The 15,315-nt window shown below is 40.0% G+C and overlaps 1 protein-coding gene across 8 annotated transcripts in view; it reads right to left on the bottom strand.

Annotated features, from left to right (window-relative positions):
• The window catches only part of ralgapa1 (Ral GTPase activating protein catalytic subunit alpha 1), a 74,605-nt gene that overhangs the window by 20,113 nt on the left and 39,177 nt on the right, over positions 1–15,315 (bottom strand). For all 8 annotated transcript variants that reach the window (XM_077239031.1, XM_077239035.1, XM_077239032.1 and 5 more), the window contains 10 exons: positions 15,008–15,066; positions 11,804–11,912; positions 11,018–11,128; positions 10,872–10,940; positions 10,257–10,388; positions 9,924–10,107; positions 6,979–7,951; positions 4,173–4,244; positions 3,868–3,991; positions 3,606–3,761 (listed from right to left, as the gene is read on the bottom strand). In XM_077239031.1, coding sequence (XP_077095146.1) covers positions 3,606–3,761; positions 3,868–3,991; positions 4,173–4,244; positions 6,979–7,951; positions 9,924–10,107; positions 10,257–10,388; positions 10,872–10,940; positions 11,018–11,128; positions 11,804–11,912; positions 15,008–15,066 — 1,989 coding nt within the window. The remainder of the gene's footprint in view (positions 1–3,605; positions 3,762–3,867; positions 3,992–4,172; positions 4,245–6,978; positions 7,952–9,923; positions 10,108–10,256; positions 10,389–10,871; positions 10,941–11,017; positions 11,129–11,803; positions 11,913–15,007; positions 15,067–15,315) is intronic.

Here is a 15,315-nt window from a genome sequence, read left to right as displayed (position 1 = left end):
GTTAAGCAATAAACAGTGCATAAAAAAAGCAGAAAAATAAATGTGTGTGCGGTGTGGCCCCGGCGGCCGCGCTGACACGCTTTAGTGTCTAGTTAACATGGTTTAGAGTTGCTATCGGAAGATCGTGCTCTGGATAGCCTCTCCAGCAGCCCTTGCAAATCCAATTTGCCTCTGAGGAGTCATGATAGGCGATGCAGCACATGGATGGACCCAATCTAATTTGGACGGAATATAGTCGTGCGTGGCGTGGAGGTCCCCTCAGCTCCCCTGCAGGGCAGGGATGGCAGTCCAAAACCCCTCCACCGGGCCCAGCAACCCCTCACATCACTTCACCCCACGCTCAAATTACAGCCATGAATTACATCCAGCCTTCAGCTGCACTACCACAGAACCCGGGGCTGCCATTTCGTTCCAGGGTGTGTGTCCGTGTGACAAAATGATTGGAGTTTTATTGGACGATAAGGTGGTCTGGACTGAGAGATTTTCTTTCATCTCGGCCATCTTTGTTTAATCATGTAATATCATTCTGAGAAATGCCTCATTCGTTTGGTGGCCCGTGGTGCAGATCGCGGCAACGTTGCAGGAGAAATTCAAACGGCCTGTCCTCAATGTGATAAGAAGATATAGATCTGCATTTGATTTATTGTTGCATGATGTGCTCTGTCACCTCCACGCAACAGAATAATGCAGGAAAGAAACGTCTGAATTATTTTAAAAAAGCCGTTTTACGGTGTTTAAAGGAGTTACTTTGAATATCTTCGGATAAGAACTTTGTCTGCTGTCAGTCAGAATGACAGTTGACAGATGTAAATGCGATAACTTACTGTTGCGATGAACGAATATATTCACCCCAGAGAAGAAAGTACATGGACTGTATTTCATGTCACGTTTTTATTCATTTTTATTAAGAGAGGAAAAATTAAAAAAAGTTTTTCTCCTTTTGTGGTCCAAAAAAGAAGAGCCTACAGCATTAGATCACCAGAGTGATTACAATTTTACAATTGTGGGGTCAACTAACCCTTCAAGACTTCTACAATTACCTATTATGACACTTCACATGTGAAATGAGCAAAAATAGTGTTAAGCATTTAATAGCCATTGATGTATAAATGATGACCTGGTTTCGTTTCCTTGTCATGATCCAATTATTCCACAATCATACTTACGGACAAAATAAAGCCTGCACCCAAATATCCTATTTCACTTAGAAAAATGTCAGAGATAAAATGGGTTGCAAACACAACATTTCAGGGCATATATGCTAAAAAATAAATAAAAAAGACAACGTCACTTCATCTTTCATCTCCGTGCAAGCATCAAACAAAAGAGACAAAAATCTTTCAAAAAAAACAGTGGGCCCTGAAAATGGACCTTACATCTTGTCATCCATCTGCTTAAAGCCAATTACAGACCAGCATCTTCCCGACAATATCCCACAACCCCCCCCCCCCCCCCCCCCCCATTCAGCATACCTGCTCAGCTCATAAAAACAGAGAAGACACAATAAGCTGTAGGCGAGACCATTTAGATTAAATGTGATAATCTAATTAGGGCCCCCCTTTCCAATCCTAAATAATTCCCCATGAAACGTCTCTCTTATGGTGCACTGTAGCCCTCCCACCCTCTCCATTGTGTCACTCGCCGCAATATCACATTTCTATCAGCGTTCATTAATAAGTCTTTAGGGCGCATTAGCACCTTATCGTCTCGTCTCTGCCCCAGAAGACGTATGAGTGAGGAAGTGAGGGGACAGATCTAATGACAAGCGATTGGTCATTCGGCATGGGGCTGGACGCTCCACAAACAACCCCATATCACAGCCTTCCAGCCAAGCTCATTAAGGATAATGCTGCACATTATTAGATTTGTGCTGCCCATGTGAACAGAAAAAAAATACCCATGCAGACAGACATTTGCGGGTGTTTCTTCAACTACGGACACTTTAATGCCCCATGGGTTGGTTTTTATTAAAACTAACAGCTTTCAACATTGTTCTTTTTGTTATATGAAGGTCACATTAAAACACACTTGGCAACTTTTTACCATGCCTTAACTGTTTTGTTTTTGCTACTAGATTTTATTGCTTACTGGTTCTACTGGTTTTATTGCTTTTCTGGGTCCTAGACCTAGGGTCCTAAAATCTAGCGTAGTTGAGATGAAATAAAATACAAAATGTTAAATATAAAGACTTGATGTGAAGTAAAAATGTAATTATACCTGTAACAAAATATTTTAATTTCACAATTTACAAGTTGTAATTTTGTCAATTTATGAAAGAAAATATTAGCTTTAGCAAGGTAATTTTTGTTTTAATGTTTTTGGAGTCATCTTTTACACCATAGAATGCTATTATATACATATAATTAATCATTTGCGACGTATACATTGTTGGATTTTATAGTTGACAAAAAATAAACTAGTCAGAATGTAAAAAGTGTGTTTTAAGAGCGTTTCATTTATAAAAACCTGAAGGCCCAAAAAAGTGGCCATAGTTGAAGGAACAGCATTGTAAAAAAAGAAAAATGTAGCAATGTTTCTCCGTGAGGTCACATTGAATGCGAGGAATAGTGAGATAAATAAAGGGTGTGACATCCCTCTTTAAATAAAAGAGAGACAGAGATAAAAGCCAGTGGGTGAGGCAGAACGAGAGAATAAAGTACGGCTGTTAGGAGTCATTACTCTCTCTTTTTCTCTGTTCTGATAGCAAAGAGGACCTATTCTCTCTATGGGGAACCAAGAATCACAAAAGTGCCGCTCTCGGCAGGTATAAGTATCCCATCCCTCAGATTAGTCTGGGTTAGGTTTAATGATGAGGTGTGAACGCACAGGTCAGTGAGGTTCTGTATCCCACTTCACCCACAGCACAGGAGGAGAAGAGCTGCGCTACTGGAGAGAACTCAAGACAGAAGAGCTAAGAAAAGAAACGAAAATCACACAGACTACAATCTAAAAGGCCTTCCACAGGTAAGCAGGCAGGGGGAAAGTTGAACTCTTTAGAGAATCAACCGTTTTTGAGTGATGGAAAGCAGGTTCTTAAGCTGCAAAAATGAGTCTGTTCTTCAAATGATGTGCTTTGTCTTGCGCAGAAGTTAAAATCATACAGAATGCAGAGGTTATTTACAATAAAGTCCATTTAGTACAGAAGCACAAACTGCTTTAAAAAAAAATATTCTAAGGATCAGAGATGTGGTGGAAATCAGTGTTGTTATTGTTAAATAAAACTATTAAAAATAGTTTGTTAATAGAAAGCTAAAAAAATAAACGAAATACTAATGAAAAACTTTAAACTTAATAAACAGACAAAATTAAACAAAATAATAAACAAAAATTATTAAAATTTATCATTGGCAATGAACTGAAATAAAATAAGCTGAAGTACTAAATTAACTAAAAAGGAAATAAAAATAAAATCTCTATGGAATTATAAAAACCCAAATAAAAACAAAAGCACAATTAATAAAACTAAAATTTAAATTAAAAACGAAAATATAAAAAGCTAATTCAAAATATGAATAAATAATATAACAGTATCTAAATAGAAATTGGTCAAGTAACCCAAATTAAATCATAAATTTAATTCAATTTGGCATCTTTTATAAGTTCACCTTTTTAGTGAGCGAGTCGTCGGAGTCCGGAGGCATGCGTGTGGAGACATGGAACATCACTTCAACTGTGGAGGTGGCAAAGTACGGCATGGTCAAACCCGTGCTCTTGTTCCGCTGCAGGCCGCCCATGAAACCACAATGACTCGTTAGGTTCACCTTAACATAGAGGAAAGAGTTGGGGCCAATGCATAAATATCCTATAAAACACTGCAAGTAATACTTAAATATAGAATTGCCTCTTAATTAATTATGCCGATTTTACCTCCCAGCCTAGGCCTGACACAAAGTCTTCATACGCCTGACTCCCAGCTGTGTTGGACAGAATTGAGTGCTTGTCTTCCTGCCCCTCCGCCACATAAAACACAGCAATCTTGTGTGTTTCACGACTGCAGAGATTAAATGGAGAAGAAAGTAAATTTAGGAGCCAAACAGGAGTACTCTTTCATGAGGCTGTCTCTCAGACTATAGACAATAACAGCTAGAGTAAACGCTATAATTGGTTTTCTTACAACAACGTTCCTAATGACTTTAAAGAAACAACACTGGATGAAAAGAGGCATAACATACCACTGCCTTGAATCCAGATTCTTCAGCTCTCTCAGTAGTTTTTCATTCTTCTTCAGCAGGTGGAAACTGTTCCTAGAGACAGGACATTTTAACATAAGAGGTAATGGAGAGAAATATGCAACCAAATATTTTTTTTTATTATTAATTCAGGTTAATTAGCGATCAACATCTATATATGGAAAAAAACAGAAGGTAGACCGAAAGATAAACAGACACATAGACCAATAGTAAAAGAACAAAAGATAAAGAGACAGACAGACCGATAGGGATGAATGGATGGGTGGATGGGACAGACAGACAGACAGACAGATAGATGGATGATGGGACAGACAGACGGATGGATGGATAGAATGATAGACAGACAGACAGATAAAATGGTGTATAGAACGATAGATAAACAGAGGCAGATAGGTAAATATATAAAGCGACAGACAGACACAGATAGATAAAATGATAGATTGAATGATAAATGCCCTAGCTATGGTCCGTGGACCCCCTTTGGAGGAGCTGCTCTAGTCTAGACTATGCGTTAGATCTCTTTTATTAAGTGCCCGTCTACTTAATTACCGTCTTCCTTGTTTTCCTCACAGATTCCTGGAATATCTGACCCCACAACAGAAACGCAAATGAAAGCAAAAACAATGCTAGATCCTATATGGAAAAACATCTTATTACACAATGTACCATAAAAAAAAAACCTGCACATGATGTTATTAAAAGAAGCAAAAAAAAAAAAAAATCCATAAATCTATAAGATAATGCTTCTTTTTTTTCTGTCTGCAGCTTTTATAGTCTAGAGTTCAGTTACTTTCTCCCTCTCCCCCTCTTTATCATTCCCTCCCTCCAAGTGGCCGTGTGAGTCATGTGGAAAAGCCACACGATGCTCTCTAAAAGGACTTTTTGTTTTGTTCTCTTTTTCTTTGAGCAGGGGTCTCTTTATTAGCTTGTTGCAATGTAATGGTCTTCATTTTCTCCATTGAAAGTGAGCCATTTCAGGAGGCGAACGCGTGAACGGCATAAAAGGCCGACATTAGGTGCGCGCTCACACACACAATGGGCCGGCGGATTGCAATGCCTTAGTCTCTGACCACGGATAAATGATACATGAATGCCTGGAGAGCGGCAGCAGGACAATTCCTCATTAAACAGCCCCTATGTATTTTCTCCCAGCTCTCCAACTCATAATAACCCTTCAGCCACATTCGAAAGGCAGCCTTTTATTTTCATCAGTGTATCAGGCAAGAATGAAAAGTACCACGGCTGCTCACAGATAACAGACCCCTCAAGAATTAATCCCCCCATAAAAGCTGCATTCGTGCACACACACCCCACACCCGGAGCTGTTGAATAACCCCCCCCCCCCAACTCTCTGGGCGAATGGTGAAAAAACAATTTTCCTGCATTAATCTCATAACACAGATCATGTATATCATGAAAATTAATGCCATTACATTCAAGGTGAAAAATAACCCCAATTTTCCAATTATTTGTCATCTGGAAATATTTAACCATTCTCTGTAATACCACAAAATGGAATGAGATTGAACCTTTATAGTGAAAACAATGTGGGGAACCATTATGAATCATGGAGGGGGATGGACACTGAGATTGAGTAGTAAGTGAGCAGCACTGTAGCGTCTATTGGTGGATAAGCTAATCAAAAAGATGTTGACTGTTAAAAGCAGATTAACACGGCTCCGCACAATCAGGGAGAGGTGCGAGCAAGCAGGATGTTTACATGCATTATCAGCCTTCAAAACCGTCAACCAGATTGTGCTAACAAACTATAGCAAAACAATGTAGTGATTCTCTGGGGGGGGGGGGCAGGATGGTTTGATGGCGTGTTGCTAAACGCTTAATTCACAGACCAAAGGATTAAACTTTCTGATATGGCAGTTAAACAAAGCCACGATTAAAACATAACAGAATCAGCAGAATTGTGGTTGGTTAAATTTGCTTCTGTGATTTGTAATAAAGCACCCAAAAACTCAATGTTAACCAAAAAGGGGACTATTTTTGGTAATTTTTTTTATCAATGTACCATCTATTTTAATAAATCTTGATTGCACTGATTGAAGATTCATGCGGTCAAACGACAAATAATAACAGTTCTATGTTCATTTTTAGGTGGACACGACTAAAGTAATGACTTTGGGTTCAGTTCATGAAGAACGTCAAAATGTTTTTTACATAGTACATTTTTGGGTTTTCTGCAAAAATCATTTAACTGCCTGCCATTTTCTTCTTAAGAAATAAATAAGATGTTCTTAAAATAAATAAATGAGAACTTAAGATTTTTTTCATAAGAATTGCAGTTGGGAACCATCTTACAAACTACTAAGAAATTTCTTAACTTCCTAAGAAGATTTTCGTGAATCTGGTCATTGGACAAAAACTTAGCAACTCTAGTGTGAGGAAACTACACTTGCCCACTATGATGCCTGGTGTTTGAAAGTGCCCATTTTTTGAAGATTGCTCCAATAGATTTATATCCCTTCTAGCTCATTTTTAGCTACCATTCAAAACCTGTAACCAGTAGGGCACACAAATGTTTCCCCCTGTTCCTGGAGGCACCCCAATTCTACACATTTTTGAATTCTTCCTAGTCAAACACACCAGAATCAGCTCATTAGAAGACTCCAAGAAGTGAAATAGGAGGGTCCGATAAGGAATACATCCAAAATGTGTATGTTGGGGTGCCTCCAGTACCCTACCACCCCAAATAACATTTGTCGGATTTGTACCTGTGGATACCCCATGTAATTTCCAGGCATTAAAACTGCAATGTGTGTTCTCATGGTCTTACCTCTTCTCCCAGGAGTTCATGCCCAGTATGTTGAGGAGCAGTTTGCAGTAGTAGAAGGCTGACTGGGGTCTCTGCGGGCTTGGCTCTTGCTGCACAACAGCCCTCATGTTCAGCTCATTCCCACGATGCAGCATGAAGTCCCGCTCTTCGGCACACTGCTTCAGGATGCCGTTGATGACGTCGTTCTCCTGCTTCTCGGACACACAGGTGGGTGGAGGGGCTGGAATGTTGAGCGGTGAGCCAGTATATTGCAGGCACTCTGGGCTGGAGTATCCCAGGTACTGCAGCATCTCATCCAGAGCATCCTCCCCTTCCTGCAGGGAGTCCCAGCTCGGAATCACCTCTCTGCAACGCCGTTTGGCCTGTGGGGCCATCAGTTCCAGACCCGCCTCTTCCTCCTCGTCCTCTTCCTCAAGGTCTTCCTCCTGTCTGTCTTCTTTCATCTTTTCCTCATGCTCATCCAGGTCCTCCTCATTCTCCTGAAAAGCTTCATCCTCTGGTTCTTCTTGACTGCTTCTCTCTAGACTGTCCTCATCTCGGCCACGCTCTCTACCGCCCCCTGCTTGATTGGAGGATGTGTAGAGGCGCAAATTTTGACTAGGCGGACCATATAGTACAGCCGAGTCCCAGGAGTGTTTGCCGGAAATGTCTCTCACGATCACCCGAACGCAGGCACTGGTGGTGGTGAGGCCAGCTGACATCCCGCCACCGGGCAGCCCGTCCTCTGCCCGGATTTGCAGGTAGGACAGCAGGGTGGTGCCATTAAGTACAAAGAACTGCAAGTTGGGCGCGTCAAAGAGTTCGGGGGCCAGGTCTGCGCTCTCGCTGTACGGGTTATCCTGGTTCTCACACACCTGGCTGGTCAAAGTGGCTGGACCACCACTCATTGGATAGTGACCCAGGTGGTTGACCAGGTGCGATATGACCGTGCGTGCCGCAATTGAAATCAGGCCTTGCTGAATACGGCTCCTCACTACAAACAGACAGAAAAAGAAAGATCCATCTGTGAAAAGTGTGAGTAGAAATTTCCATAGATTTTCAAAGACAATTAGAGTGCCCGTTATTCATAAAGTTTTACACATCCAAATCCTTGAGTGTTGACTTATGTTCACAATTTTTTTTGGCTAATTTGATAATGTTTTCAGATCAACAAAGATTACTATGAAGAGTGAAGTACTCTCAGCTCAGTTTAAATCCATTTGGAAACTACACCATTTCAAAATAATCTTGATTAACATTTTGTTGACAAATCCGTATTACAGAAGCTTTGGATATTTATGGTGGTTCTTGGTCATAATCAGATGCATTTCTTTAGGGTCATTTACATAAAATGGTTCATTTTATTTTCAAATTCAATAAGATAGAGCAAAAATAATAAATAGGACTCAAGATGTGATTTTTTTAAATGTAAATTTAGGACTATTTAAGAATATTTTTAAATCGACATTTTCCTAAAAATGCAAAAAATTAAATAAAAATGTATAAATAGCAAAGAAAAAAAAAAAGCATACGATACGTTGCAGTGGCCAAAGTTATTTTTCTGAACGTTAATAGCCACAGCGGCGGCATTAGAAAATAAATGAATAAATCAGAAAGTTTAGATGAACAAGTTGACCTCACTAATCGACTAATCTGTTCGTCCAACACCCTAAATATATCTTGTAGAATTTCATCAAAAATCAGTCTGTATAAAAGTGAGAGATATGAAGAGACCGCAGTGACGATGAAAAGGTGTTAGAAACAAGTAAAAGCAAAGAGTTTAGGCACTCGTTTCATCAGGAGTGTACTGATTTTCAGATCCATCAGTGTTAAACTCCTGCAGAGCCGGAATGAGTGAAAGTGCAGACAGCTTGTGTGAATACGGGGACATTAGGGTGTGATGAAGAATGCAGGATGCCTGGTGAGAGGTGCAGATGCCTCAATGCTGGTAAGAAGCTCCCGAAGGAGACACTCCCTCTTCGCACACTGCCAGAACTCACAAAGAAACCATGCAGAGAGCAGCCCAATACCAGTACACTAGACGTGCCAGAGGCCCACTCCCCCCAATCAACACACCACACCAATCACATTCAGCGACACTTTCCATCGCCTTAATGAGCCAAAACATTCTTAGACTGGCGCTCTCGGGGGGAGGGATTTTATCCTGATGAAGCAGTCTTCTGTTCGGACCAGAGTGTCCTCCGATCCAGCAAGAATTCAGTGCTAGGAGTAATTTCAAGAGAATGGAGGTAGGAAAGTGGTGGACACATCTCACTCATGGTTGTAATGATTAGTTATTTTCATCTGATGGAGAGAGACACAGCACAGGCAGCACAAGAAACCAGCCCCCTGCGGTCAATCTCAAGCCCATCCTCGCCCTGACACGCACTGAAATTAGTATGAGGGAGCAAACTGATTCGGTGAAGACATTTAGCTAGCTCATTCCTGCTTCTGATTTGTTCTACTACTGTTGTACTTGTTTTAAGAGAGGTTTTAGAGAAGATAGGAGGAACATGGGTGAGTGATGGTTAACACTGTGTGTCAAGCTCTATTCGTCCATGTTAATACATGTATTTGTCTTAACCTTTAGCAACAGAGAGACATGATAAATTCAGTTCTATGTTAATCCAAGTAAAAAAGCCATGTAATGAAAAGAAAGAAAAAGCATTTTGTTAGCTCCACCCCAGTGACATCTCATTGGTCCAAAATGGTGCTTTTCGTAGCTGCATAATATTAAACTGTTAATCGTTTTGATTGGCTGCCGTGTGATTTTGCTTTCTGTGAGGACAGAATGACTTTCTGCTCTAAACTTGTCGTGTCACCTGGTTAGGACAAGGTGTAAGAAATAAGAAAAAGGAGAAAGACAAGACTGCAGAACCTGACTGAAATATCAGATGCATAAACACAAAGAACAAGATGACCAAGAAGGTCAAAACAAGTACTAGAGGCAGAAGACATGCGTTCACCTTCAGTGACGGGCTGCAGTTTGGAGGAGCGTTCAGAGTCGGGTGAATGGAGCGGCTCTGGCTCCTTCAGGTTCTCTAGTAGTAGAAAGGGGTCATAGTCTGGGCTGCTTAAGTCTGACAGGTGAATGGGGAAGTAATTGGGGTTATTGAAGCTCTGCGCCCCATACACACAGCCATGGAGGACCTGTGAGATGGACAAAGGAGTTAGAAATACAAAGAAATTTATGCACAGGTCTTTAGTTGTTTCACAGGGTCTTAATTTACAGATAAAAACTATGCCTATTGAGAGATAAAAATTATGTTCAATAGATGATGTGAGTATTGGTCTCGTACTTTATAGATGCAGCTTAAGACGGATTTGTCGGTCTTCTCCTTGTCTGAGGCACCTTGGACCGGCTGGAGGAGTGTTTTTGGAGGTAGAGCCATCACCCAGTCCAGCAAACATAGAAGCAGAGACACAACCAGCTGGAAAAAGAGTATAAATATACATACGTATATATACAAATAACATATACAATAAAAACAGTAATACTGTGAAATTATTAAAATGTAAAATAAATGCTTTCTTTTCAGTATATTTTAAAATGTCAGCATCATTACTCGTCTTCACATGATTCTCCAGAAAACATTCTAATATGCCGATTCAGTGCTCAAGAAACATTTCTTATTATCAATTATGACAGCAGTTGTGCTTCAAAAGACTTAATTTGGATTGAAAAGAGCAACCTGGACATTCTGTAAAATAACACTTTTTGTGTGTTCAATAAAAGAAAAAACAGATTTTGAAAGATGTGAAGGTGAGCAGAATTTAAAGTTTTAGGTATACTTCCTCTTTAATAAAAATCATTACAAACTGTTGGCTAAACAAAACAAAAAAAGCGTGCATTTCACATTTATATGAGTGTGTTCTTTCACTGTTTTGGGGTGCACTTGTGTCATGAGACATACCCTCTTGTCCAGCTCATGAGGGGAGGACTCTGTGACGGGAAGAAGGTAAGTGATGGTTGCAATAAGGACCTAAAAAAAAGCAGGACATGAATGTAACTTTCTATATAACAAATCAAAATCAGGCTTAACTTGCAGTGTGACTTTACCTCAACTATTTTCTTTGGAGTGTTAGGCGGGAATTTCTGCAGTTCGTCAACGTAGTTTATGAGCAGGTGCAAAATATCCGAGGCCACCAGGGCAACCGTTTTATTTGAGAACTGCAAGGCAGGTATTAAATGGTTAATATAGAAGCAATCAGCAACTTTAATGTGCTCAGACATGTGTAGAGCAAAACAGTAAAATTACATTGTGGTCCTCATCTGAGCTGATTAAGACGGGATGAGTCATTTACTAATTCTTCTTCATGGAACGCACCCGAAGGAGAGAGACACTCATGTCTAACCCTCCACTGACAACAGATTCTCAGAAAAGCCAATAAAATCGACCCGATCACAAACAGGCTTTTCTGATTGGACCAGAGTTTGAGTATGTGTGTGTCTGTTGGCCCTAGCCTTCATTTCAGACAGAAATGTAATAATTCCTCGAACTCTCTGAAGCATAAATTCTTCAGTGGATTAGCCTTCTGTCTGTGAAAAGCAGAGAAGCCAAACATGTTGACGGTCCAGATTTAGGAAGGCTGGTAGGGGTGGGTGCAGGGAGTATGGAATAATCTTCTTCTGGATGAACAGAACACACTTGTGCCAGTGCACTGAGCCCAGGCATCAGGAACGGCTTCAGAAGACTCAGGCCAAGGGCAATGCCATCATTTCTCTGCTGTGCTCACTTACATTGCCAGTGAAGGTTCTTTTACAACACAGATGCTTCTATTCCATTTATAATCAATCTTTAACAGCAGAATACATGCATATTTGGTGTAACCAAGCATCCGTTACCTTGAGAGTAACACAGATGACGTTAAGTGCTTCTTTGATCTGTGGATGCTGAGTGCCATGAACTAGCTCTTCACAGAGCCAAATACCCAGACTACAGAGTGCCACACACCTGAAAATCACGCAAGAAAACAGAGGTAACTTTTAGATCTTATGTAAAATAAATGGAAGAATAATGAAGAATAATTGCCAACACATTCAAAATAAACATACACATGAAATGAGACAAAATGCACAATCCATTGTGTTGAAAATACTTGTGTTTTAGATCAGGAAATGGAAATGTTTACATCTGCCATGTAGAAATTTTACTTGACATGCCAAAACATTTGTTAGCATTAAAAACATAAAACATAATAATGATAAAATGTATAAAGAAGTTATTTATACATAAAGTTAGCTACATGTATAGTGTATATATATGTACCTGAATTTTTGTAACATTATAAATGTCTTTACAGTCACTTTTGATTAATTTAATGTGTCCTTGGTAAATAAAAGTAATAAATACATAGTAACAGAAGATTGGAAAAATTGAGTCTTGATTTGTGCTGCGACATTCAGATGGTAGGTCAGAATTTGGCCTAAACAACATGAAACCATGGATCCATCTTAACTTGTATCAACGGTTCAGGCTGCTGATGGTGGTGTAATGGTGTCAGGTAAGTTTTCTTGGCACACTTTGGGCCTCTTAGTACCAAATAAGCATTGTTTAAACACCACAGCCTACCTGAGTACTGTTGCTGACCATGTCCATCCCTTTATGACCACAGTGTAGGGCTGTAGTACTCGAGTCCGGTCTTGGATTCGAGACCGTTTTTCTATGGACTCGGAATTGACTCGGACTCGCTGGTATTCGGACTCGGACTTGTCTCGGCCACTGGTCTTGCCAACTATGGCTTTTGGTCTCAACCGAGTCCAGGTGTCTTTATTATGTTCGCAGTAAGCACACATAAAAGCCTCCTATTTGCTCTGGTGTGAGCCACGATTGCGCCAGAACCAGCCAGTCGTCGAGATAATTCAGCACGCGCACTCCCCGGAGTCTCAGGGGCGAAAGCGCCACCTACATGCACTTCGTAAATGTATGGGTGCTAGGGACAGACCGAACGGCAGAATGGTGTATTGATGAGCCTGCCCCTCGAGGGCGAGTCTCAAGAATGGCCTGTGATGAGGGGCTATCTGGATGCGTCTTTCAGATCCACAGTGAAACACTGCTATTATGAGCTATCACCATATATCATCATTCTGTTTTGTTTAGATTACAAGATTATAGATATCAAGGGGAATGTCTATACTTAAAAATCCTGGGTGTTGTGACACTGTTTTTGCTTTTAGATGAACAAATAATAACCCAAAATGATTGTCTTGATAATGTCATGCATAAGACTTTTTTTTCCCTGTCCTGGACTTGGTCTTGACTCGAACTCAAACCTTTTTGGACTCGGTCTCGTCTTTGACTCGAACCTCTTTGGACTTGGTCTTGACTTGGACTCGACTAGTCCTGGTCTTGGACTTTCCTTGGACTCGACAAAGGTGGTCTTGACTACAGCCCTTCCACAGTGTACCCAACTTTTTTTAATGGCTACTTAAAGGAGGATGACACACCATGTCACAAAGCCCAAATCACCTTAAACTAGTTTATTGGATAAGACATTTAGTTCACTAAACTCAAATTGCCTCCACAGTCACCAGATCTCAATCCAATAGAGCACCTTTGGGATGTGCTGAAAGGGAGATTCACAACACGGATGTGCAGCAGACAAATCTGCAGCAACTGCTTGATGCTATCATGTCAATAAGGACCAAAATCTCTGAGGAATGTTTCCAGGATCTAGTTAAATCTATGCCATTAAAAAATTAAGGCAGTTCTGAAGGCAAAAGGGGGTCCAACCCGGTACTAGCAAGGTATACTAAAGTGGCCAGTACCGACCGACCAGATAGACACAGACAAATAGACAGATAGATAGATAAATAGATAGATGGATAGATAGACAAGACATATTTTATAGTATATTGAAACTTATTTCAAAAGATCAAGTATGACTCAAATTTGCATTGCCTGAATAAGGTCCCCAGCTCAATGTGTTGGGGCTTGTGCCCTAACCGTTAGGCTATAGTTATTTAATCCTGCCTCCTGTCTGCTTTTATGATCTAAGGTTTTCCTCAGCTTTTCTCTGAAAGAACACCCAAACTTTTTCCACAGGGAGTTATGGGGGCTACTAATGACTTGAGCCCCATCAGGATCCACTCTAATCCAACAGGGTACTGGATTGCTTTAAATGACACTGCTCCTAATCTGTCTAGATATGACCAGACACGTAGCCCCACACTGCTTTAACAACGACTGTAATGTATAGATTTATTAATCTGTCTGGCATTGGGCTTGCTTGCTTCCTTTTCAAAACAAAATCTAACCAGGAGTATGCACTGACCTGGAAACATTTCCAATATTAGTCTCTTCACATCCTGAAAGCAACCACTAAGTTAAGTGATCTAAATGTATGTATGTATATATATATATATATATATATATATATATATATATATATATATATAATCTGTGGAAGGCGTAGGGCCGAATAAAGTGATAGGATGTTCTACCGTTGGATGTTCTATGTTCTGTGTTCATGCCTAGATAACTACTGTAGTTTGGAGGAGATGGAAACCCATGACGTTATACTCAGAGCGGTTTATGACTCGAATTTATGCGTTTCAATGGCAACACTATTGACGCCGAAATGAATCTGCAGCAGTCAGGTGGTACAAGTCAGTGCACTTTAATTTGTTTATGTTCATTAATATTGTAATGTTATGTGCTTTGAGACACGAGGTAGTTTAACGAGGTAGTCATGTTCACATTTACAGTAATCTTTTGTCCTCTAGTTAAAACTGAATTGGTAAAAAATCCTGGTACACCATATGTATATATACATTTATGTTCTGTTCGACTGTATTTTTGTTTCAATTCATTTCACATTTAGTAAGTAGAGGGAAATTACTTAATGAACCTAGTTAAGACAACAGGTTTTTAAGGGGAGGAGATGATGTGGAAAGTGAGGGGCAAATAGGATTAGGAAACATTGGGAGCCAAATTCAAACTTGTGTCGTTTACATGAGCACCACAACAGTCTGTGTTAGCGTAAAGGTGGTAAGGTGGCCATGGCACAGCTATGACTAGGACAAGGTGTTAGCCTTCAGGGTTTGTACCTTGCTTGTGCAGAAGGCTCATCTCTGGCAGAGGTCAAGATGTGCTTGATTATATGCTCCTGAAACACAAAAACAAAATAATTACTACATAATTTTATTATTTATTTACACATTTTTTCCTCTGAAGTTTAAAGTGAATTTTAAACCTTTAAAAGAGTAAAGATAATTAAAATAATAAAACAATTAAATAATTTAAAAAGGCTGCTAGTAATACATGCTATAATTAAATAGAAGCGATACAATACCACATTACAATATTTTTTCATGTTGTTTAAAAGAAGTCTCACCAAGGCTGATTTTATTTATAT

Source organism: Siphateles boraxobius, unplaced genomic scaffold (genome assembly GCF_051911475.1).
Source record: "Siphateles boraxobius isolate OS27281-9 unplaced genomic scaffold, OSU_SipBor_1 22, whole genome shotgun sequence".
NCBI classification, from domain to species: domain Eukaryota; kingdom Metazoa; phylum Chordata; class Actinopteri; order Cypriniformes; family Leuciscidae; genus Siphateles; species Siphateles boraxobius.
This window is presented reverse-complemented; position numbering and strand designations above follow the sequence as displayed.